Here is a 23,616-nt window from a genome sequence, read left to right on the forward strand (position 1 = left end):
ATGAGGCCATGAAGAAGGAACTAGATAGTATCAATCGAAATGGGACTTCAACTTTGGTGGATCATCCTCATCACAAGCCGATCATCAGGACTGAGTAGATTTACAGGACCAAGCTAAAGGATGATGGCACTTTAGACAAATACAAAACTCGCCCTATAGTGGAAGAGTGGGAAAAAAAGGATTTAGATAGGATGTTGACGTGTGAATTGCCACTAATTCTCGTTTGTGGAATTTCCTCTCTTCTCAAGCTAAGCATATTTAACTGCGAAAATTCGCTACAAGATATAGGCCTTATACCGACGTTTAAAGCGATGAAAATGCAAACAACAAAATTTGCCCCCGTCGTCACAAAAAGCGTCATTATTGGCGGCGCCATAGAACAGTCGGTATTGGCGTCGCTATCAGCGTCGGTATTGGCGTCGCTATTCGCGTCGGTATTGGCGCCAATACCGACGTTGATAGCGATGGTTTGCGACGTGCATAACGATGCTAATAGCGACGCGAGCAGTAAAATTTGTGACGCTAATAGCGACGGTACCAGGGATAAAAACATTTTTGTGGCAGGGCATACAAAATAGTTTCTGCACTACTGTGTACAATGCGCTTGCAAACAAAAATAGTACAAGGTTTCACACAAAAGCACTGCATTGACTATGAAGAAACCCTCACACCTGCTGCTCAATTGACTTCATTTCATCTGTTGGTTGCGCTCGCCGCTCACCACAATCGGTCAATCTATCAGATAGATGTCAAAAGTGCCTTTCTGAACGATTATTTGCAGGAGGAAGTCTATGTGAAGCAGTCTTCTGGCTTTTCTACCGCCCGCTGATCAAAATGACAAGGTATTTCACTTGCAGAAAGCACTTTATGGACTGGAGCAAGTGCCGAGGTCTTGGTACCATAGAATAGACGAGTTCTTACAAACTCTTGGGTACCATTCTACCCCCTATGATCCAAATCTATATGTGTGCACCACTAGCGTGGGGGTTAGCTATATCCTATTGTACATTGATGATATACTCCTCACTGGCTCACATTCTACGACCGTAGCAGAAATCAAGGCAAAGCTTTGCGCTACATTCGAGATTACCAACTTAGGTTTGTTGTCTTATTTCTTGGGGATGAAGATTGTGATCCGAGGAAAGTATATTTTTGTCATAGCAAAAGTGCGCCCTACCACTAGTGAAACAGTATTGCACTGATGAGACATGGCCATTGGCCACACCTCTTGATCCCACTGTCCATCTACATAAGGATACCTCAGGTCAATCTTTTGATACTCACACCTATCGTTCTATTCTAGAAAAATTACTTTGGTTGATTCATACTAGGCTAGATCTTGCATACTCAATTAGTTTGCTTAGTGAGTATTTTAATACACCTAGAATGTCCAAAATTGGATTGCTTGTCTTCATGTGTTAAGGTATTTAAGGTGCACTATAATTATGGACTAACTTATGGTCATGGTTTATGCTAGCAAGGCTATACTGATTCTGACTGGGTGGGAGATCCTAATAACCGGTGTTCCCATAGTAGCAACTACCTCTACACCTTGGGCACGGCACCCATCTCTTGGACTAACTGCCATAAGCAAGAGACAGTGGCGGCTTCCACAAGCAAGACAAACTATTGGGCTCTTTTCGATGATACCACAAAGGCCATCTATCTAAGGAACTTGGTGACCACACTTCAGTTTCCTTGTGAGGCACTTACAATTGTCTACTGTGACAATAAGAGTGTCATTGCCCTTGTGGGCAATCCGATCACCACCCCTTGGACATGGTATGTGATGGTTCATTTCCACTCCACCAGAGAGTAGGTTGAGCTAGACACTATTCACCTAGAGTTTGTGCCTTCCAGTGACAATTTTACAAATATTTCGACCAAGGCGGTTAACAGGCCGATTCTGCAATATCTTCTACCACGGATCAGCTTAGGTACACTCTCCTCTACTTCTTCAAATTGAGGAAGAGAGGGTGCTTCCCCCTTACTTCTCCTTCCAGTTTGAGAGGAGGTGGTTTCTTTTGTTAGCCTGCTCTAGTTCAGTGTCAGTCTGTCATCTCCTAGTTGTGAGCTCCTGTCAGAGTCTGGCAGGAGACAAAGGAGCTCTGTCAGATTAGGTATAGCTGTTTTTTTTGTGGCAGTCAACCTTTAGAGGCTGCTTGTTGGTGCAGTCGGCCAGTTTGGCCAAGTCGGCTAGTTTTCTGGCCAAGTCGGCCAGTTTTTTTGGCCAGTCGGCCAGATTTATGGCTGGGGGGCTATATATAGTAGCCCCCCCTCATCAGCCATACACATTGTGTTTCAGGTTCAGCGCAGTCTCTCTCCTCTCCCACTCCGGCATCGGTTCTGCCCTTGTTTCCAGCCTAATCTGGTGCCCTCACTGACACTTCAAGCTGCGTGCAGGGACTGATCAGTCCTTGGCCTTTTTGGGGTGATCACTTGGGCTCCCTTGGTAAGATAATTATCGCCTTTGTAGTCTTGGTAGGTCACTGGGCAACCGACGTGCACCCTTTGCCCGATACCTTGGCTGCTTTGGGATGAGATGCCTTGGGGTAAAAGAAAATAAACAAAAAGGGCTTATTTCTTACGGCTCAATTTTGGGTCCAAGAGAGGGTGTTGAGCTAAAAATGCATTAGTTTGACTTAAACAGCCTCAAAACATACTTAATTAATGAAAAAACCTTTTTATTTTTAAAAAAATGCAATCCTAGAGAGTTATTGTGTCCCATATATAAAACCTTGATTTGATTGTTCCAAACTTTCTATAAATAGGCATGCAAGCCTCCACTCTCCCTTAGTCTCGTTTTTGCATATTTCAAGAGTCATATCTCTACTGCCCACACCCCATTCGCAAAGGACATTGCAATCAGAGCTTTCCATTGTTGTCTACCACCATCTAGTGCCTAATTCTAGCCTTTGTCTCCACCTATGAGTTGTCGACTGTAGCCCAAAGCTGTCACCTGCATCTAGGAGCTATCATCTGGTACCCTGGAGATGGCGCCTATCATCTTATGCTTGTGTTTGTTGCTAACGCCATTAGTTGGATCTATCACCATCATCCAAAATCTGTGTTGGTTGAGTTTCTCTCTCCTCCAACTATCGCCTATACTTCCTGCACAATTGTCTACTACTTCCAGTTGTCGACTAGTTTTTCTCGCTCCTCAAGTACCTACGTTTTTGGTTTTTCTCTCTCCTCATTGCGCATATTGCATCATACCCAACCTCTGTGGCTACATTTACCGGTGTTCAACACACAAAGGTTGCCTTGCTACATTTTGGAATCTATTTTGAAGTACGATACACACTTCACCCCATAATCTCTGCCTCGATCCCAGAGATGCGAGAGTTCAGGGTTCAGTATTCAATGCATAGTGTGTTTGCTGCATGAGCACTGTATATTCAATAGTCATTCACTTCATTATTCATTGGCTCTCAGTTACCCTAACCCTAACTGTACTCTATGTTTATCAATTCTTCCTGCTTTGTCATATGATTGGTTCTATGTTTTCTGCGTTTAGAGTATTTCTTCACAAAAAGGAGCCTAGTGACAATACTGGACCCTCAAAGTGTTAAGTTGGAAATCAAAGCACCAAAGAGAACTATAAAGTGTATACCAAAGTTTCTAAAACAAGGTGTTGGAGAGAGAGAAAGAGAGAGAGAGGTTTCCTTCTTGCAATTGGACTAATATTTAGTTAAGCTGAAAAGGAACATTATTCTATAGGAATGAATACAAAAATAGAACTTTCAACATCAATATTGATCCAACCTCCTAGCCTATTTAACCATATCAATCAGCATGGGCCTTAAAGCCGACCACATTTATGCTCTATATGGTTCCCCTTAAAGCATGTTCACATATAGAAGCACACTTGCTTTGAATAGTGTGTTTTACATGTTGATTTAACATGAGAATACCCTAGAATACCCCTTTCACTTCTATGTGACAGTCTCCAACTTAGAATAGTTTGGAGTGGAAATGACTCTCTACTTCATGGTGAACTATCTCATAGGCTATGCTCCCCTAGAAATCCTAATACCCACAAGCATATCCTTCGTCAATGACCTACACAACCACTTCCTAAGTCACAATAACTCAATGTGAGTGCTGTGAAATACCCAATTAAGGGCATCCCTCCAAATGTAAGCCTAGGGGCAATCCCAAAGCAATGCCTCTAAGTCTCCTCTATAGAAACCACATCCCAATCTTACGTTTGGTCCTCCTCGCTAACTTGGTCTTCTACTAGAAAAGGGAACACTAAGTGCTTAGGACCCTTTTCTAGAAGGGGTCTCTCCAAAAACCACCTTCTTCCATTCCACCCTAGTCTTTGTAAAAGTCTCCTTTAATACACTCAAGATATATACCTCTCCGAAGTGCGAGAAACTAGGTCCAAGTCAATGTACGACTTCTGATTGCTATGTGCTACAACTCTCATCTTGTACCTTCCACAGCCAATATACTCTATCAAGTCAACTCGCTCACTCATGAGTCCTAAGTCCACTTCTACATCATCCTCCCCAAAGCTAGTCTTGTACTAGGAAAAGTGAATGCTTAGAGACCTATCCTAGACCGGGGTCTCTCCAAATCTACTTTCTTGGAGGATGAATTCAATCTTGTCTTTGTAAAGGTATCCTTTAATATGCCCAAAATCTCTATCTCTTTGAAGTGCAACAAACTAGGTCTAAGTCAATACACAACTTCCAATCCTTGCATGCTACTAATCTCATTCTCTACCTTCTATAGCCAATATATTCTACAAAGTAAATTGGCAAAAGTTGTGATCATTATGTTGGACAAGTGCCAACTGGTGCCTAGTGACAAGTCGTGGTTCTAGGCATTAAATTTTCCCTTGGAAATGGCTTGTGGTATCATGGGGCTTGGGAAAAAGGAACCATTTAATGCCAATGACTAAGGCTAATGAAAGTTTGAACGCTTTTAAGCTCATGGACTTCGCATTTTAAATTGTGGATGGAAATGGCCAACTTGTGGGAGGGCCAAGCAATTACCAAATTTCCACAATAAATTATACCCAAAAATTCATTTCTAAAGGTTGAGTTATGCATTTCCCATGTGGTAGGAGGGGAGAGATCACGCCATACAAGACTAAGAAACTTGTGGGGGTCCTTGGTCATCACTAGTGAAAACTCAAAATAGAGTGTAGTGTATGTAGGCAACTACTAGTTTAGGGTTTGCAACAACAGAGGAGGGTCAATTTGGAGTAGGCAACAACAGTCTAGTGTGTTGAGCAACCAAATTCATTAAATGCATTAACAAATGATTGTACCACAATAATTCCTAAATTTGGTGTTCATGTATAGCCCCAAAAAAGGCTTATTTGTATTCATTTGGCATTTATAGTGCACGGTGGGAAAAATGCCCATTTGTGGCCTATAAATAGGCATGGGCGTTGTCACACAAACCCTCATATACCTTCATTCTTCATCATTCCCTCTTCACAATTTGAGCCTCTACCCCTTGCAAATATCTCAGTTCCTGAGGTTTCCTAGATGATCTTGACACCATACTCAGAGGCAACTTCATTTTGGAGGTCTTCACAATGCCATCAGCTCTAGACACTCCAGTTTACTACATCTTGAGTCCACATAGCCTAACAACCTATTCTTCATTATTCTCCACTACTGTGTTTGTTGGTTTCACTCCTCCTTGGTCTAGTATAGTAGATCGTCTTCATCTTCTTTCCGTGCTTCTAGCTCTTACTGCCAACCCACCACCTAGGCAACAATACCAAAGAATTTGTCACCTTCTAAAGGTTATATTTGCAGAGCAGACTTAGGCCAACTATAGTAGGTTACACCCTCTTCCTCATTTTAAGATTAGATACCTATGTTTTTGTGTTTTCTACTCTCCTGAAGAGCTGCCAACAGTCATCTATCCATAGCCAGTTGCATAGAGAGATCTTCACCAACATACTTTGTGTTTTCTCCTCCAGTACGGCTGCCTAGCAGTCAACTTGATCGCAATCATCATTACAGAGAGATTTCAGCATATCCTTCTTCATCAACAACCCCTAAAGATTACACTTTGTCTCCTCTACTACTATCGCCTTCCTATGTCTACTTCAACATCCCACTAGCTAGAGGATTATATTTCACTCGCTCTGCAAAGCATCTTCATCCACAAGTGCTACCACTTGATCAATCAAGACAATGTAGTCACCTCTAACCCTTGCCCACCTCAATACCAGTCCTAGAGACATGGCCAATCTAAGGTTCAGCTTCATTGTATCAACATTCACTATGATTCAATTTATTATTCATCATTCTTCTATGTTTTTGAGTTTTCTTTGTCACAATGTTTGTCATACACTATCTTTCTCCCTACAAATCCTATTGTTTCCCAACACGACACCGAAGCATACCATTCCATCTTTTGACATGGTGAACCCCGACAGTAACCACCAATATGTGCATAAAATCAAGGGGAAATTTGGAGATTTGTATTGCTAGTCACTTGTGAGAGCCCTTTGTTCTAGTATCCTTTCAAATCCAAGGCAAGGCTTAACTCTTCTTGGGATCGGAGTCCTATCTCACTATACTACGAGGTTCCTCTAAAGCATCTAAAGAAATACTACAAGGGGCACTAGTTTTGGGGCCAATCGTGTGTCAATTTTCCACTATTAATTAGTAAAGTGTTTATTTCATTTTCTCTGAATTTATTGCTTGTTGTAACTATTCGCTAGTCAAGTCATTTACCACCTTGCTGGTTTCATGGTTTCACTGCCAAGTTACATTGGCTCTCTTGAGTAGGTGGGCCCAAGGCACCTAATTGCAAGCCGTTCAGTGAATCCATTCTCAGATATGTGAAAATCAGCAAGCATGTCTTCATCTAGCAGTCGAGAGTCACACTTCGATGATGCATTGATGTTTGAAGAGTCACAAGGCAATGAAGAAAGTGCAATACCCAATCTAGGAATGGGCACTCATCATGGGCAGCATACTGAAAATATGGGTTTTGATCATGAGGCGGGTCCTTCATGGCCCCTTAATGCTGAAAACCAGCAAGAAGAGGAGGATTCCGATGCACAATTGATGGCAGCAATTGGTATTTTGTTTCAGCTTACTAAGGATCCTTGGTTTGCTGGTTTTATGCAGTCGTCCAAAAAAGACAGCAAGGGCAAAAAGAAGTAGTCTTCTAAGGCTTCAAAGGAGCATAAGTTACCAAGGATTGATGCAGCTGAAACCAGCCTTCATTCTTGGACAGGGTGGTGAACAACCTAATTAAGCACTAATCACAGCAAGCAATAAAATTCACATAAACTAAATAAATACAAATGTTACCACTTAATCTTGGACATTGGACATAAGATTGACCTGAAAACTAGTACCCCTTCGTGGTATTTCTTTAACTTGTATTACTAGAGGTTGAAATACACTGAGATCCAACCTAATCTCCTTCAATTTTCAATACATTTTTTAGCTTGCTGTCCATAGCAAACAGCAAGCCTTCAAACCAATTTACACCTTGGTTTGCTTGGGGTTTGGCCTTCAATTTTCTCCTTTGAAGAGAAATTCTACCCCAAACTTAATGTTGGCTGGCTGGCCTCTTGAAATTCTCTGAAATCCTCAAATTTAAGCTGCTAAATAAGTACTAAGCCTTGAATTTTGAGCACTCTTTCCAAGGTGGCTAGTAAACCCTAATTTCTACTGTAATATAGGGTTTAGCTTAGCAATAAAAATTCTTCAATCGCACCCTCTTGGGAGTGAATTTGGCTGAGATCTCCTGGGGGAAGTTGTGAATTGACTAACAAAATAAAGAGCAAGCTAGAGAGAGAAATTTCAGAGTTTCATCGCCAAAATTGGCTAAATTTTTAGGAATGGTTGATTGTCAAAAGCCCACCATCAACAAAAGCCCCACATGCAATCACCTATCCTTGTGGGGCCCAAAATTGCTATCACCTACAAGGGTTGTCACCTACCTCCAATGGCTTCCTCATCAACTAGGGGTTGCTCTTTGATAGCCTCCAATGGCTGGAAAATTGCAGCAGTAGCTTTTTCTCCTCCTCTCCCAACCTCCACAATGCTAGAATGAAGCTCTGCCAGCCTCTAATAGCCTTTCCCTCAGTTGCATGGGCAAGTTTTGCCAAGCAATAGCCTTCTAAATACATTTTTCAGCAATTTTCAGCCCAATTAAATTAATGTGCAAAACATTAATTCTAAAAATTAATTTAATTATTGATTCTTCTTCAAAAAATAAATGTGCCACCCAACAATTAAATTAGCTAGGCCAATTTGACCACTAATCTTAATTAATAAATGCCTAGTTCCTAATGTCACCACTAACATTAATGGTTAATAAAATGATCTAGGCCAAAATCTATCACCAAATACCACCTAGTATCCATCAAGTATAACTTATTACAACTTTTGCCTTTGACACCCATTGACTTCTCAAGGTCCTTGGCTCGTCATTGTAAAATAACTAACTTGCACATCATGTGCACATCGCATTTGCAAATTTGATTAGTACTTAATCAAATGTTAAGAAAAGCATCAAAATTTCACATCTTTGTGACAATAGCTCCACCTCACAATACACCAAATGCTATCAATGAACAAACGCAAATGTTAGCATTGGGACAAGGACAATAGATGTATGGAAATCTTGGAAATGTCAATCCAATGCCTTTTGGACAGCAACGAATGCATCCAAATGTTGGACATAATGTCCCAGGTCATGAAAAACCCGAAAGTGTGTGTGCAAGAGGATGAACCTCCATCATGGAGACACCGCACAACAGAGGAAAGACGAGGTCCTACAGGGCATGCCTAAGGGTGAAGGACCCTCCTTTGTGATATGTGAAAACATAAAAAGTGCACTTAATGGAGGCTAAAAGGAAGGTGCAACCGAACTCGAGGGGATGGGGTGGGAGATTAAATGGATTTGTCATTTGTGTAGTAATGAAAAATGAGTTAGGTTCCTTTTATCCATTAAATGTTGAAGGAAACAAGGAGCACTCACTAATGAAACTTGCAATTTTTGCTTACCTTTTCTTAAGTTCAAATGAAAATGTCTATCCTCTTCAGGGCTTATGAACCAATACTTGATATGAAGAGTGAATTCATTCTAAGCATCACCAATATCTTGCAGAGGGAAAAATAAATTCAAAAGATTGAGAAGTATTGATTTGTGTACCTCACATAAGAGTGAATGAAGGTCAAGATGTATATAAAAAAGATGAAAGGGTTAGAGATGGAGATAATGGTGGTAGAGAGGAAAATGGTTTGTACTCCATGTTAGTATCCACGTCAAGATGGCCAATCCTTCATGGAGCTTCCGTCCTTCCAGCAAAATCATTAGACTAGTGCACCGAATCTAAAAGGGGAAAACTCAAAGTTATGAAGAAAACTGTTAGGGTTTTCACTGAGGAAACACAGAGTGTACGACCATGACAGAAACACAAAGAGATAGACACAGACACAGAAAGCAAAACTCAAACCCTAAACGCAAAACTCAAAACTCAAACACAAAAACTCAAAACTCAAACACAAACATAAGAAGGGAGAGAAGAACACAACTCTAAAGTGAATGAATACTGAAAATGAATGTATGAGTGTATAGATACTCAAGGGCAGAGCAGTGTGTCGGAGAGTGACGTCCACCGACGACAGATCCCAAGTCTATGACCACCAGTCCGAGTATGTAGTCTACAAAATGATAATGCCACAAGAGCCTGGAGTACCAAACACAAGTAGGAGAAGCTATGGAGATGGAAGGCAGTCCCCACATGAGTGTGAACACAAACTATGGATGTTGCCTGGATGAGGAGGACCATCAGCACCTGTCACTTGGAGGAAGAGACACCAAGCGCAAGCAGCTAGAGTTGATGAAGATGCTAGTGATGGCTGGAAGATGCCAAACGCAGCCTAGAGCAAGGCACCAAACAGTGGGCGACAGTCTGGAGGAAGGCGCCAGGGCACTGCAAGGGCTGATAAAGAGGTGGCAACAGTCTCAAAGGTTGGACAGCCACGTAGAGATAGACTGATGGCTGAAATTTGCACTCAAGGGTGTGAAACCTGCACAAACGAAAAAATAAGGTTGAATGGGGGCAGCCTGTCTATTTATAGATGTTAAAGGTGTCCCAAAGAATTAGGGTTTTTGGAAAACCACTCAAACTCTCTCGAACCGCTCCTCTTTTTAGGGTTTTTCATTAACTAAGTGTGTTTTGGGGCTATTTAAGAATTCCAATCAACTGTAAAGCATATTTAACCTCAACACCCTCCCCTAGGCCCAAACCTGAACCGAAAGATTAGGCCAACCACTTTGATTTGTACTTATCTCAAGGCGTCCCACCGCAAATTAGCCAGGGCATCGGACAAAGGGTGCACATCAGCTACCCAATGGCCTACCACGACTACAAAGGCGATGTTTATCTTACCAAGGGAGTCCAAGTGATCACCCCAAAGAGGACAGGGCATCGAACAAAGGGTGCATGTCGGCTGCCTACCAAGCCCTACAAAGATGGATGGAACCACATTGAACTTGTTTTTTTTTTCCAAGGGAGAGTTAAAATTTATGGGATGCGGCCAATTGAGTAACAATGACCCAAAAGACGAGAGTAGGGAGGGTACACCCAACACATCACAAAACAGTACAAGCTTACCCATCCACTTAAGGGTGTCAAGTACGAGGAAAAAATACGTAATGAGGTATCCATGTGATGGAGTATGGTGGTGTGGTGACAACAGCTGCCGTATGGAAACAGCTTAGGATCCGCTCAAGTGGTGCTCTGCACAATGAGATGCAAAGTATGAGACATACTAAAGAATGCTCATGTAGTAGGTGCCACTTGGACAGTGTCCCTCATGGAAAAACTATTCACTTGTCCAAGGGCCCTAGTACAAAAATGATGAAATTATGCAATGCAAAGGGGAAGGTGCAACCGGGGGAAGAAGCCGATGTCGAAGACAAAGTGCTGAAGCATATAGAATACTAAGAAGGGTAGGAACCCCCTCTCAACCTAGATGTAGATGCCGAAGAAGGAAGGGCAGTATGATGTCAGTCTTTGTGTGGTGCCAAGAACCATAAGGAATGGAAGAAGATGATGAAGATGAAGTGGATGAAGCACCCCGTTGGAAGAGCAAGGTAGAAGTCACTGCCATGATAGCATCAAGAGAGATGATACACGATCCGCCTCAGGAGGGAAAACCTCCATGCTAGAAGAAGAATAAGCACTCCTAGGATAATGAAACCATGAAAGGAACAGTGCACATCCCCAGGTCTATAGCCTAAAGCAATCTACAAGTTAGCCCTACACTGAAAGACAAAACCCTACAAAAGAGATGAGAATCTGCAAACACAAAGGTCAATGGTGAGATGCTCCAAAGCAAAACATAACAAAGAGAAAATCTAACTGAAAAGACAATGCCATGAATGTGTATGTGTCTGAGTAAATGCAACGGAAGACATAATAATGGAAAAGCTAAGGGCAATGAATCCTATGGGCCCAACTATAAAAGTGTGAAAAATGGATGCTAGACTAACCTAGGGTATCCTAAAGGACCTAGAGACATGCTAGTCTAAGAGAGTGTCCACCACCACGTACGTCTAGTAGCACGGCTCTACCAAGGAAACGCCTAACGAGGTGGAGAGGAAGGTGAGATGGATGCATGAAATGCAACGTGATCGAAACCTACAAGCCGGGTGGTGAAAGAGACTATCTGCTGAGGCTGTGCTCGGGCCATATGGCCAGCAGCAATAACGGGTGCTGAAGGAGCAGATGAAGCAAGAGCGGAAGGTGTAGCCCCACTAAACTGTGCAATTGCAACGGTCTACTGAGGCTTTTTAGGTGGAAGACCTTGGGCCTTGGAGCAACACTCCTCGTCCACAGGGCCTGCTCTCTGGCAATGTGTGCAAAACCGATTTTTGTTAGGGAGTTGTTGCTAGATAGGTCTAGGTTCTTTGGTTCCATCTGAGAAAGAGAAGTTACCCTTTGATTGGCTTGCCTTCACATCTTGCAAGTTTTTGCCACTATTGGTTTTCCCTCCCAAAGAAGAGACAGCCAACCCCCTTTGCTCTGAATAAGGATGTGATGAGGATTTCTTGTGAACTTGATCATGCAGCCTCACGCAACGCAAGATCTAGCACTCAAACTCGTAGAAGGTTGGCAATCGAGGCTATGAGATGATGTGCTGAATGAAATGGAAATATTTTTCGAGCAACTTATTCAAGAAGAACATAACCTGATCATCGTCTAACTTTGGAGAGCCAATAGTAGCGAACTCAGCGAGTAACCGCCTATATTCAGCCAGCTTGACTTTCAGATCATCCCCTTCCTTAATAGAGAACTCTTGAAGCTCAAAGTCAAGATTTATGCGCCGAGTACGATCTTGGGCCACATAGCGGTCAAGAAGGTGACTCCAATGCTCTGACGTGAGTGGGAAGTGCTGTAACTGAGAGTGAAACTCAGGAAGCAATCCCTACATCAACTCAACATTGGTTGTGGCATTGCGGGCTCTCCATTGATGGATGGGGTTAGGGTGAGCTAGTCAAGGGTCCAACATAGGCTCTAGACCAATGACGAGGTCCCAAAGACCCTAAGACTCAAGCACTTGTTGCATGAACTTCGACTAAGTGGTGAAATTCGATCCATTAAAATGAGTCTTATCCGTGAAGGCATTCTTGGCCGTTGCAACAGAAGTGGTAGTGCTCGGAGATGGGTAGTGTGAAAAAAAGTAATGAAGGTAAGATGGGGGAGTGGAGTGTACTTGGAAATGGGCCCCAGAGTGCCCACCAAGCATGCGGGTAGTGTACAAGGTGGATCCATAGGTAGGACTGGGCTGACTATGCATGGGCATGGTAGCCATATGAGTAACCCAAGGAGGTGGGATGGAAACACGTGGAGCAGAAGATGGGAATCCACGCATAGGCGTAACCCAAGGAGAGTGTGAAGATGCACCATAAGCTGAGGATGGAAACCCCTACATCTGAGTTGTCACGTTAGAGGTACATCTGGGGGTAGTGAGGGGGATGCCCATCACAGCCATCCCAAGTGCTATGGGTGTACTCATTTGCAGAAAGGTGAGAGGCACTGTGTTAAAGGATAGCATTCCCCCTAACGAAGTACCATGATGCAAAGAGGTAGAGAATGGGATAGAGAAGAAGAAGGTGCTAGGAGCAGAGATGAAAGATCCAACCCCTAGTGTGTGAAGCAGATGTGGAGTGTAATCCGAGATTTTGAAAGGATGAAGAGAGATAATCAAGGGTGGAGATAGAAGAGGGTCGGATAAGAGGGAAATGAGAAGTGTGTGTTACATGCTCAAATGAAACAGAAGTTGTATGTGTACCTGAATTCTGTCTGCTTCGTGAGCCCCCTCTATTGAAGTTCACATACGCAAAGCCATCCGGATCCTATACCTCAAAAGAAAAAACAGGTGAGGGTTTTGATTCATGCAACTCAAAAGGATTGTCCAAACCTGACATTGGACTTGACTGAGATGATGAAGATGGATCGCCAGACGTTCTGAATGCCGTATATCCTCCATGATCGAAGAGATGGCCAACCTCACCAACCGATCCAAAGGTGGTAGTAAAACTGGTAGGAGGGGTATAAACATCATCGTGCTTGTTGCAATAGTACTCCTCAAAGTCCTCCTCTGTCATGTTAGTGAAATCTGGAATAGAAGTAGCAAAAGAAGGTGAAGGTGAAAGTGGAGTGTCGTCCTCTTGACCAAGTCCATAATGCCGCTCAGGGCCCCCAGTGATGGAAAAGCCTGATAGGACATCATAGAAACTAGAGAAAAAGGTGTCTAGGACATTGTGATTCAATTACAAGTCATATTGTGTGCCTCGTACAATGAAACCAGCCTTCCTTCTTGGAATGGGTGGTGATAACCTGATTTAAGAGTTAATTACAGCAATAAATAAATGCACATAAAATGAAATACACACTTTACCATAACATTCTTGGACAGTAGACTCCCTGTTGGCCCCAAAACTGGCGCCCCTTGCAGTATTTCTTTAGCTTTCATTCAATTAGAAGGAGCACAACTTGAGATTTTTCAATCTCCTCCTGCTAACCAATTGCTCTTGCTGTCATAAATGACCAGCAAGCCTTTTGGGTCATTTGCCCCTTGATTCACCCAGGACTTCTTCTCCAATTCGACCCTTGGCTGGCCAAATGCTGCCCCAAATCACTTCGGGATGGGCTGGCTCCTGAAATCCCTTGATAATCTTCAATTATCAGCTGCTGATTTCAGTCCCTTGAGCCTTCAATCTCTGGCACGGATCCCAAGGTGGCTGCTAAACTCTAATTTCTACTGTAAATTAGGGTTTACTGCAGAAATTACAGATCAGCCTGCCAAAAATGGCTGAGATCTCCTTCGAATGGCCAAGACTTGCTGAGAATGGCTGAGCATAGACTGAAGGAGATGAGAGAATGCTGTAGAGAGAGAATTCTAATATTTGTCGCGAAGAACTGATCAAAATTAGTTGCTGCTCTACTGTACTAGCCCCAAACGGATACACCAACAACAATAGGAGCATCAAAGACTGTGATCTTCAAGAGAAAGTGCATCATCAGCAATTGCTAGCTTCCCAAGGTCAAGAATATGCAATCTCCATCACCAAAATGGTCTCCAATGGCTGGGAATTGATCCCAAAAGCTAGCAGCAACAGTCCAACACCTCTTTCCAACAGATTCAAAAATGAAAAAACGAGATTTCCCTCTCCCTTCAGCCCTATTTAGCATTTTCCCCACTTGCATGGGAAAGTTTTGCCAAGTGGCAGCTTTCTTAATCCATTTTCAGCAATTTCCAGCCATTTAATTAATTTTCATTCAGCCCTTAATCCATGCCTAGAAAATTGACCTTGCTCATCCAAAAATTAATTGGCTAGGCCATTTGCAACCCAAAGTGGTCCCATGCATTAATTAACCCTTGGACAAGCATTAATCCATTAATTAATGCCTAGTCCCTAGTGTCACCACTGACACTTAATGGCCAATTAATGGTCCTAGGGGCAAACTGACACCAAAATTCACCTAGAATCTAACAAGTGCAACTTGTTACAACTTTTGCCTTTGACACCCATCTTTTTCACAAGGTCCTTCGGCCTTCAACTGTGAAAAAGTAGCTTGCATCTCACATGAGCAACACATGTGCATCTTTTAATTGCACATTTGATTAATCCTTTAATCAAATGTCAATTAAACATAAGCAAAGCATCAAATTTTCATATCCTCATGACACACAAAGTCTAGCTCTCAGCAATATCTGCGAGATACTCTTTACAACAGCACAGACTCTGATACCATGTGAAGAAAACTGCTAGGGTTTACACTAAGGATTCACAAAGTGTACGACCACAACACAAACACAAAGAGACAAACACACACACAGAAAGCAGAGCTCAAACCCTAACACAAAACTCAAAACTCAAACCCTAAAGGCAAAAACTCAAAACTCAAACACAAACAGAAGAAGAGAGAGAAGAATACAACTCTAAAGTGAATGAATACTACGAATGAATGTAAGAGTGTACAGATACTCAAGGGCAGAGCAGTGTGTCGAAGAGTGGCATCCACCACCAAAAACGGATCCCAAGTCTATGACCACCAGTCTAAGTGTGGAGTTTGCAAAACAATGATGCCAGAAGAGCCTAGAGCACCAGACGCAAGTAGGAGAAGCTGTGGAGATGAAAGGCGGCCCCCAAATGAGTGTAAATACAAACTGTGGATATCGCCTAGATGAGCAGGAGCACCAGCACCTATCGCCTAGAGGAAGAGACACCAAACGCAAGCAATTGGAGTTTATGAAGATGCTAGTGATAGCTGGAATATGCCAAACGCAGCCTAGAGCAAGGCACCAAACAACGGGCAACAGCCTGGAGGAAGGCACCAAGGCACTGCAAGGGCTGATGGAGAGGTGGCAGCAATCTCGAAGGCTGGACAACCACGTAGAGGTAGACTAATGGCTAAAATCTGCACTTAAGGGTGTGAAACTTGCACAGACGGAAAAATAAGGCTTAATGGGGGCAACCTGTCTATTTATAGATGTTCAAAGGTGCCCCAAAGATTTAGGGTTTTTGGGGGACCATTGAAACTCTCTCGGACCGCTCCTCTTTTTAGGGTTTTTCATTCATTAAGTGTGTTTTGGGACTGTTTAAGGATGCTAATCAGCTGAATAGAGTATTTTAGCTCAATCAAAGTTACCTTCAATCTACTATTGATCTCGATACATGAGGATAAGATAGTATTCAGCTCTTGAGATCTTGTATGGTCAATGGACTCCATGGTAGTCCGAAGACTCTCCGGTCATGTCGGAAGCGAAAAGAGCAACCTGTGAGGTCCACTCCATCTCGTATCTTGATGTGCTAGGCTCGAGGGCATCATGATGATGTGGTGAAGATGTGTTTGAGTCAAATTGCCCTTCTATTGTTATTGCTTCTTGCGAAGGGCTTTCAAATCAAAGTCCAAGGCTTCGTGGAAGAGAAACTTGTTCCGATACCATGTGAAGAAATACCCTAACACAAAAACATAAATGTGAGCATATGACAAAGCATAAACTCGACAGAACATAGTTAGGGTTAGGGTAACTCAAAGACAATGGACACAATGAAAATCTAAATGAGTGAATGAATACTAGATATACAATTCTCATGCAACAAACAAACCGTGCAAGGAACCCTGAACTTTCATATCTCGAGGACCAAGGCAAAGGTAATAAATTGGAGAGTGTGTCGTACTCCTGACAGATCCCGAAATGCAGCAAGGCAGCCTCCAAGGTATCAAACAAATGCAGGAGATGATGTGGTGGATCAGTGTCAGACACATAGAGAAGAGAGAAAAACAGGCAACATAGCAGTCAACTGATGATGTAGCAGCCTGCAAAAAAATGCAGATCACGATGATGATGTGGCAGCCTGTACCGCAGCCTGCAATAGCAACTGCAAGCTTCCTACAATCGTTTGGGGCAGGGTAGCAGCCAGCAAGTACAAACATAGCAGTAGATGTGCCACGTGGCAACTGGCGACAGCAAATGTATGGACAGCAGGAACAATCAGGGCTGGACAGCAGCTATAGAAGGTGTGGACTGCGCAATGAAGGCTGGAAACACACCCACATGGGTGTAGACAAGGTCGAGCAACTTCGACTAAGATGTCCTCCGTGAACAGGGTGTGGAACATGAAGCTAGAAGGCCTGAGACCTACAAAAACGAGATTAGACTGAATGGAGGGCAGCCTACCTATTTATAGAAAGTTTTCAAGACCTCAAATCTCTCTATGTTTTAAACTCTCTCAAACCACTCCCCATTTTAGGGTTTTCATTAATTAAGCATTTTTTGGGCTCTTCAAGAGGCTAATTCAGCATGTAATGCATATTTTAGCTTAACACATACTACTGTCAATACTACATAGCTATTTCATCCTTCTATGTAGAATTTTCATCAACAGTCAATTCTACAAGTAAGAGCCCTTACAGTCACCTTTATATTGCCTTACATAGCACACGTTAGTTTTGTGTATATTTTCGTCCATACATGCAACTCTTGCATCAACTACAGTCAATGGCCATGGCTGGCAACAATGATGTATTCCGTATATTGGCTATTGAGAACAAGTCAAATGGAATCAACTATCAGTTGTGGACTTATATGATGCGTCATGTATTGGTTGCAAAGGGGCTTTGGAACATTGTCCATGGAATTGAAAGACCCCTAATGGTGTTTTGGAAGTTGCAAGTGTGGCATAAACAATAGAAACGAGTGTTGTTGAGGATGTTGTAGATTCTAGTTCTACTCTAGTTAATGCTAGAGTATCACCACCATCTACCCATGAGCAAATTCATTGGGATGGCAGAGATGCAAAGGCCCATGCTTTGATTGCAATGTCTATTAAACGTACCATGATTCCACATAGTCACTCATGCAAGACAGGTAAGGATGCTTGGGTTGTACTTACATATTTGTATCAAGGAATAAATGAGGCCCATGGGCTTGTTACTTATCAATGTAAGCAATTAGAGACTAAACATATGGATGAAGGTGATTCCATAGACAATTTTTTGGTAAAGATCAAAGACCTTAAGGAGCAATTGATTGCTACTAATGAGATTTAACTAGACAATTCACTTGTGCAAACTATTCTCAATTATCTTGCTAATTCTCATCAAAGTTTTGCATATACTCTTCCTTTGATGATAAAAGGCAATCGGAATGCTTTGTCATTTGATGAGTCAGTTTTTGTTTTGCTCCAAGAAGAACAATCTCGACAAAACAAGTCCATTATGCATGTGCAATTCAAGATTTTGTGGCTAGTCAAAAAGGTAAAGACAAAGTTGTCTTTCTACTGATCAGCAGAAATCTACAAATGTTGTTCAAACAAAGAAGACTAATAAGGATGAGAAGAAAAGAGTATGTTTGGCTCAAACATCTTTTGGCCAATTTTGAGTGTTGGGCAATCATCTACCACCACCATCTTCACTAACAGCCAAAGCACATTGGCAATTACATGGAATCCAATGTTCCATACGCATACTAAGCACATTGAGGGTGCATTATCATTATATTAGAGACAAACTCTCTAAAGAGAGATCAACTTGGCATATGTGCTAATACATAACAACCTTAAAGATCTTCTTATAAGGCTTTGCCTCGTGAGAAGTTCGAAGCATTCCGCAAAGCTTTGGGCTTACTCCTCCTTGTGGATTGATCTAGTCCATTGAACTTGGCACTTTTCTATACATGAGTGCAAACTCTTGTTCACTACATCACTCTCAAGGGGGTTAAGATGAGTGCCTACAACATTGAAGTTATGGTTCACTAAATTGGGAATCACTAAGTGCCCCAAGACAGTCCACTTTTTGTCTTGTGCCTTCCCAAGTTAACAAACTCTCAAAGCTACGAGACCATCAATTCCAAAGAAGTCACTTTACACAAAAAGAGCAAGTTCAAGTGTGTTCTTAGCAAAGCACCATCACCTCCACATGTGTTGCCTCTAGCTGCAAGGTGAGATCTTCATATGATGCCTCTGTGTAGGTGAAGAAAACCGAAAGGTGGAAATGATACTCATATCATATACTACAGCAGTAATATGGACACATTCAAGGGTAAAAGTTTCCAAAAGTAAATCCACGTCGTGATCCAACCAAAATGCTACCTTGCCCTCTTTCACATGCTTGAAATCCTCAAAGAAAACCTTGCTGCCCAATCTAGTACAAACTCTCAAGCAATCAAAAACAGCCTCGAAACAACATTGTGCAGCCAAGAACACTCCTCATATCCCTCTAGTCACACGCTCACCTGTAAACCATCCCGTGTTGTTGTATTCCTAATCTCAAGAAGATTAGATTAATTAATCATTGGATGTCCACATTAATCATTTCTATCCACATAGACACGTTTCTCTTCATGATCACACGATAATGATTGTCCATGAATTCGACGATGACTATGATCATGAAGCTTGTCTTAAATAGAGCCTTTTAAATTCTAATTGGCTGAAGTAGACATTATGGATGACATAATGATCATGTCATCATAAATAATATAAAAGGTTAAAATCGGGAAATATGAATGGCATGTGCCTATTCATGATCACATGATAATGATTCTCCATGGTCTCACCATAACTAGGACCATGAAGATTTTCTTAAGAGGTTAGAATGGATAGTATGGATAACATAACTGAAACTAGTATAAAAATTGCATGGTTTGAAGGAGTTTCCGAGGCATTTCATTTAATTGTAAACATGACCATGTTTCAAAAATATGATGGCATACCACTGATGATAAACATGGCACAGTGCTGATGACGTGGCATTACTATCATGGAGAAATCAAACATGACCATTCGTTTTAAGTTTGGCCCAAAGTTATTAATGTTTGGGCTTACCATTTGAATGTTTTGGCAACTCAAGGATATCTAATATCAATATTGAAGGGAGGTGGAACATAATGACAATTTAGTGGTAATTTAATATTATTAAAATTCAATTAGTGGCTTTTACTCCACACATGCCTTTTACTCCTAGGAATTCATGTGGATGCCCACCTATAGGAGTATTCTGTTGAGCTACAAATACATTAGGTTCATTAAAGCAGTCCCAAAACATGATTATTTAATTAATTAAAGTTTTTTTATTAAAAAGAAATGAATTCCTATAGAGTGTATATGTTCCATAAGCACAAACCCTGTTGGAAGGACCCAAACTTTCTATAAATAGATATGCCGCCCTCCATCCAACAACAATCTCGCTTTTGCAACTTTCAAGTGCTAGAGCTTTGCTGTCAATGCCCCATTTGAAGAGGATATCTCAGCCAGAGCTGTCCACCATTGCTGTCTACCATCAACCACTTGCTTTCCAACCTTCTGCCACCACAGATTTCAACTATTTCCAGTCATCTTGCCACTGCTGCACGCTCTAGCTCTTTATCTCTACCTTGGTCCTTAAGACATGGGAGTTTGAGGTTTAATATTCTTCACTACATAGTGTATTTGCTGCATTGAACATTGTATTCTATTCAGTATTCATTCTTTATCAATCACTACATTCATTGTCTCTATGTTACCCTAACCCTATCTATGTTTCTTTATCAATATGTGTGTTTGTCATACGATTGTGTTGTGTTTTTTATTGTAGAGCATTTCTTTACATGGTATCAAAGCTAGGTACTCACTAGAGAAACCTAGGCCCTTGATCAAAAAACTCCGACTTCTAAAACAAGAACTACAAAGTGAAGATGACATCAAACACTTCCACACCCACTCGGCCCTCAAAAGAGCCTATGCCAAGAACTGAGCAAGAGTGGCATCCACTACCAACTCCACAAGATTCTTCTAAGTACGTAGGAGGCATACGCCATTATCCTATCACAAACAAGAAGTTGAAATAGCTGATCATGGCTCACAGAGCCAAGAAGTCTAACGGGCTTCAAAGAATAGCATTTCAACAAAAGTGACTCGAACAAGGTACACTTGATTCTTTCTCATGAGATCTTACCCATAAAGTTGATGATGTTGCAAGGCCATCAAGTCCTCCACTAGGGATGCGCCTCCCTCTCGGAGAAAGAGATGCAGAGTATATCTCTTACTTTTAAACTTTTCCTACTACTCCGGTGCAAGGTATACTACAACACAAGTTTCTACTTTTTTCCTTCTACTTCTTTTACTTCACTGCATTTGCAACATTTTGGGAACAATCAAGATAAAAGTAGAGTGCCATATGTTGAGCATGGAAAAACTCCCATTGAAGCTCCACTCATGTATGTTAATACAAGAAGACATGATTATACAAAAAAGATTGGTAATTCTTCTTCTTCCTTTCCTTCTTTGAATTTTGCTTCTCAAAGTCAGAATGAGTATGGTGTTCCTCCTTCTATGCACTCTACATCATCATCATCATTTCAATTTTTGTCTTTTATCAAAGTCAATTTTATGCATCATCCCCACATTTTCAAAACCTGCCCATCCCACCCTTCTTCCCTTGCATCACCTTTACCATTTACACCGTTCATTTTTTCATTTCAAACACCACCTGTCATTGCACACACCACGCAAAGGGGTTCTTCAAAACATAGACACTATCGTTAGGACCTCTACACCTTTAGTTTCAGGTGGGGCTCATGCGCCTTTGGGCTGCTATCAACATGGGGCCCCTACCTCCTTACCTAGGTGTTGACCAGTTGATACCACAATTTGCCTCCATTGCAATTCCTAGTGGGCCTTCAAGTTATGCTATTGTGCCTCGGCCAACAACTACGCAAAGTTTCAAAGTCCCACAACTCCTCCATAGGTACCTATGGGTCCCTCTCTGACTTTTTCTAGCTATCTACTTTTGAATCAAGGTTGTTAATGCTTTAGTGTACATCCTCAACCAATGCCCAACTACCGCGATTTCTTAGAGAACTCCCTTCAAGGCATTTTTTGGCACTCAACCTATTATTTCCCATTTCAGAGTCTTCAAATGTCGTGCATTTTTTGGCACACTCCTAATGATAAGAAAGCTCACTTCGCGAGTTGATCTCCTAATTTTTGTAGGCTGCTCTTCCAAGGCAAAAGCCTACAATCCTCGAACAAACGAGATGATTGTCTAAAGTAACATCATTTTTTACGAGGGGAATATTGTATATAGCATTGCACTAGCCTTTGAGCCGATTCCTCCTACTTCCACATCAGAGATAGTGTCATGTAAGCCAAGCCTACTACCCGCTCCTAATCCACCAGCAGAGACTTTAGCACTCAAACCTCCTCCCAAGACCCATTACCTCACTCGTACTAGCAAACCATGCAGGATTCAAGGATCCTTCCACCGGATTCCACTCTAGAGGACTCTAGAAGATCTACCAGCTTGCACCTAGTGTTTCATTTGTGTCGTTCTTTACAACGGATTATATAGTGCATTCTAAGCTAGAGTTGGCAATAGACTCTAAAGCATCCTCCATGGTGAAAGGCCATGAAAAAGGAGCTTGCACACATTAACCAAAATGAGACTTGAACCTTGGTGGATCATCCGAGCCACAAGAAAGTCATTGAGACCAGGTGGATCTTTAGGACCAAATTGAAAGCTAGTGAAACTTTGGATAAATATAAGACTCATCTTATAGTGCAAAGGTATCGACAAAAGCAAGGCATTGACTTATGAAGAGACCTTTGTATCCATTGTGCAGTTGACATCATTCTATTTGTTAGTTGCACTAGCCACTTTTCACAGTTGGCCGACAAACTATCAGATGGATGTCATAAGTGCTTTCCTAAACAGTTATTTAGAGAAGAAAGTCTATGTGGAGTAACCTCCCAGGTTTCCTTCTACGGATTGTAAAGATAAGGTCTTTCGTTTGTGGAAAGCTCTTTATGGGCTAAAACAAGCACCACGTTTCTGGTTCCATAGGATGAATGAGTTCCTTAGAACTCATGTATTTCATTCTACCCCTTATGACCCGAACTTATACATCAAAAACCACTTCAAAGGGGATCAACTACAATCTCTTGTATGTTGATGATTTACTTATCACTGGCTTGAATTCTACTACCATAGCACATATTAAGGCCCAGCTTTGTTCCACTTTTGAGATGAGTTGTCCTATTTCTTGGGGATAAAGGAAGTTTGATCTATTTTTATATTAGAGCAAAAGTACCACTTTTGAGATGAGTTGTCCTATTTCTTGGGGATGAAGGAAGTTTGATCTAGGGATAATATTTTTATTTTAGAGCAAAAGTACACCCTTCAGTTAGTGGACTAGTAATATATCAACCACAAGTGTCTTGTGGCCATGCCACTTGATCCTACCATCCACTTATCTAAGGATTCCCTAGGTCAACCCTTTGATGAGCATACCTATAGATCTATTGTGAGAAATTTTCTTTGGTCGATCCATACTAGGGTCAAATCTTGCATGTTCTGTTTCTTTACTTAGTGAATATTTGAATGCACCAAAAACTAGATTGCTTGTATGCATATGTTGAGATCTGTTCAGTGTACTTCTTCTAATGGTTTGGCATATGGTCATGGTTTGCTTTTGCAAGGGTATACTAATTCGAACTAGACTGGAGATCCCAAAACTCGGTGGTCTCACGAAGGCTACATCTTTTGTTTGGGCACAGGTCCCATTTCATGGTCAAGCCATAAGCAAAAGACGTTGGCTGCTTCCACAACTATGATAGAGT

General features: G+C 41.8%; 2 protein-coding genes across 7 annotated transcripts in view; one reads left to right on the top strand and one right to left on the bottom strand.

Moving 5' to 3' along the window:
• LOC148035796 (uncharacterized) overlaps window positions 1–23,616 on the bottom strand; it is a 167,564-nt gene that overhangs the window by 133,099 nt on the left and 10,849 nt on the right. The gene's annotated exons all lie outside the window — the stretch shown is intronic.
• Window positions 17,526–18,070, top strand: LOC148035799 (uncharacterized). The gene is made up of 2 exons (XM_087678795.1): window positions 17,526–17,686; window positions 17,719–18,070. The coding sequence occupies exons 1-2, from the start codon at window positions 17,526–17,528 to the stop codon at window positions 18,068–18,070; spliced, it is 513 nt and encodes a 170-aa protein (XP_087534921.1).

This window comes from Lygodium microphyllum, chromosome 5 (assembly GCF_053477565.2).
Source record: "Lygodium microphyllum isolate KBCC chromosome 5, Lygodium_microphyllum_v1.1.10, whole genome shotgun sequence".
NCBI classification, from domain to species: Eukaryota; Viridiplantae; Streptophyta; class Polypodiopsida; order Schizaeales; family Lygodiaceae; genus Lygodium; species Lygodium microphyllum.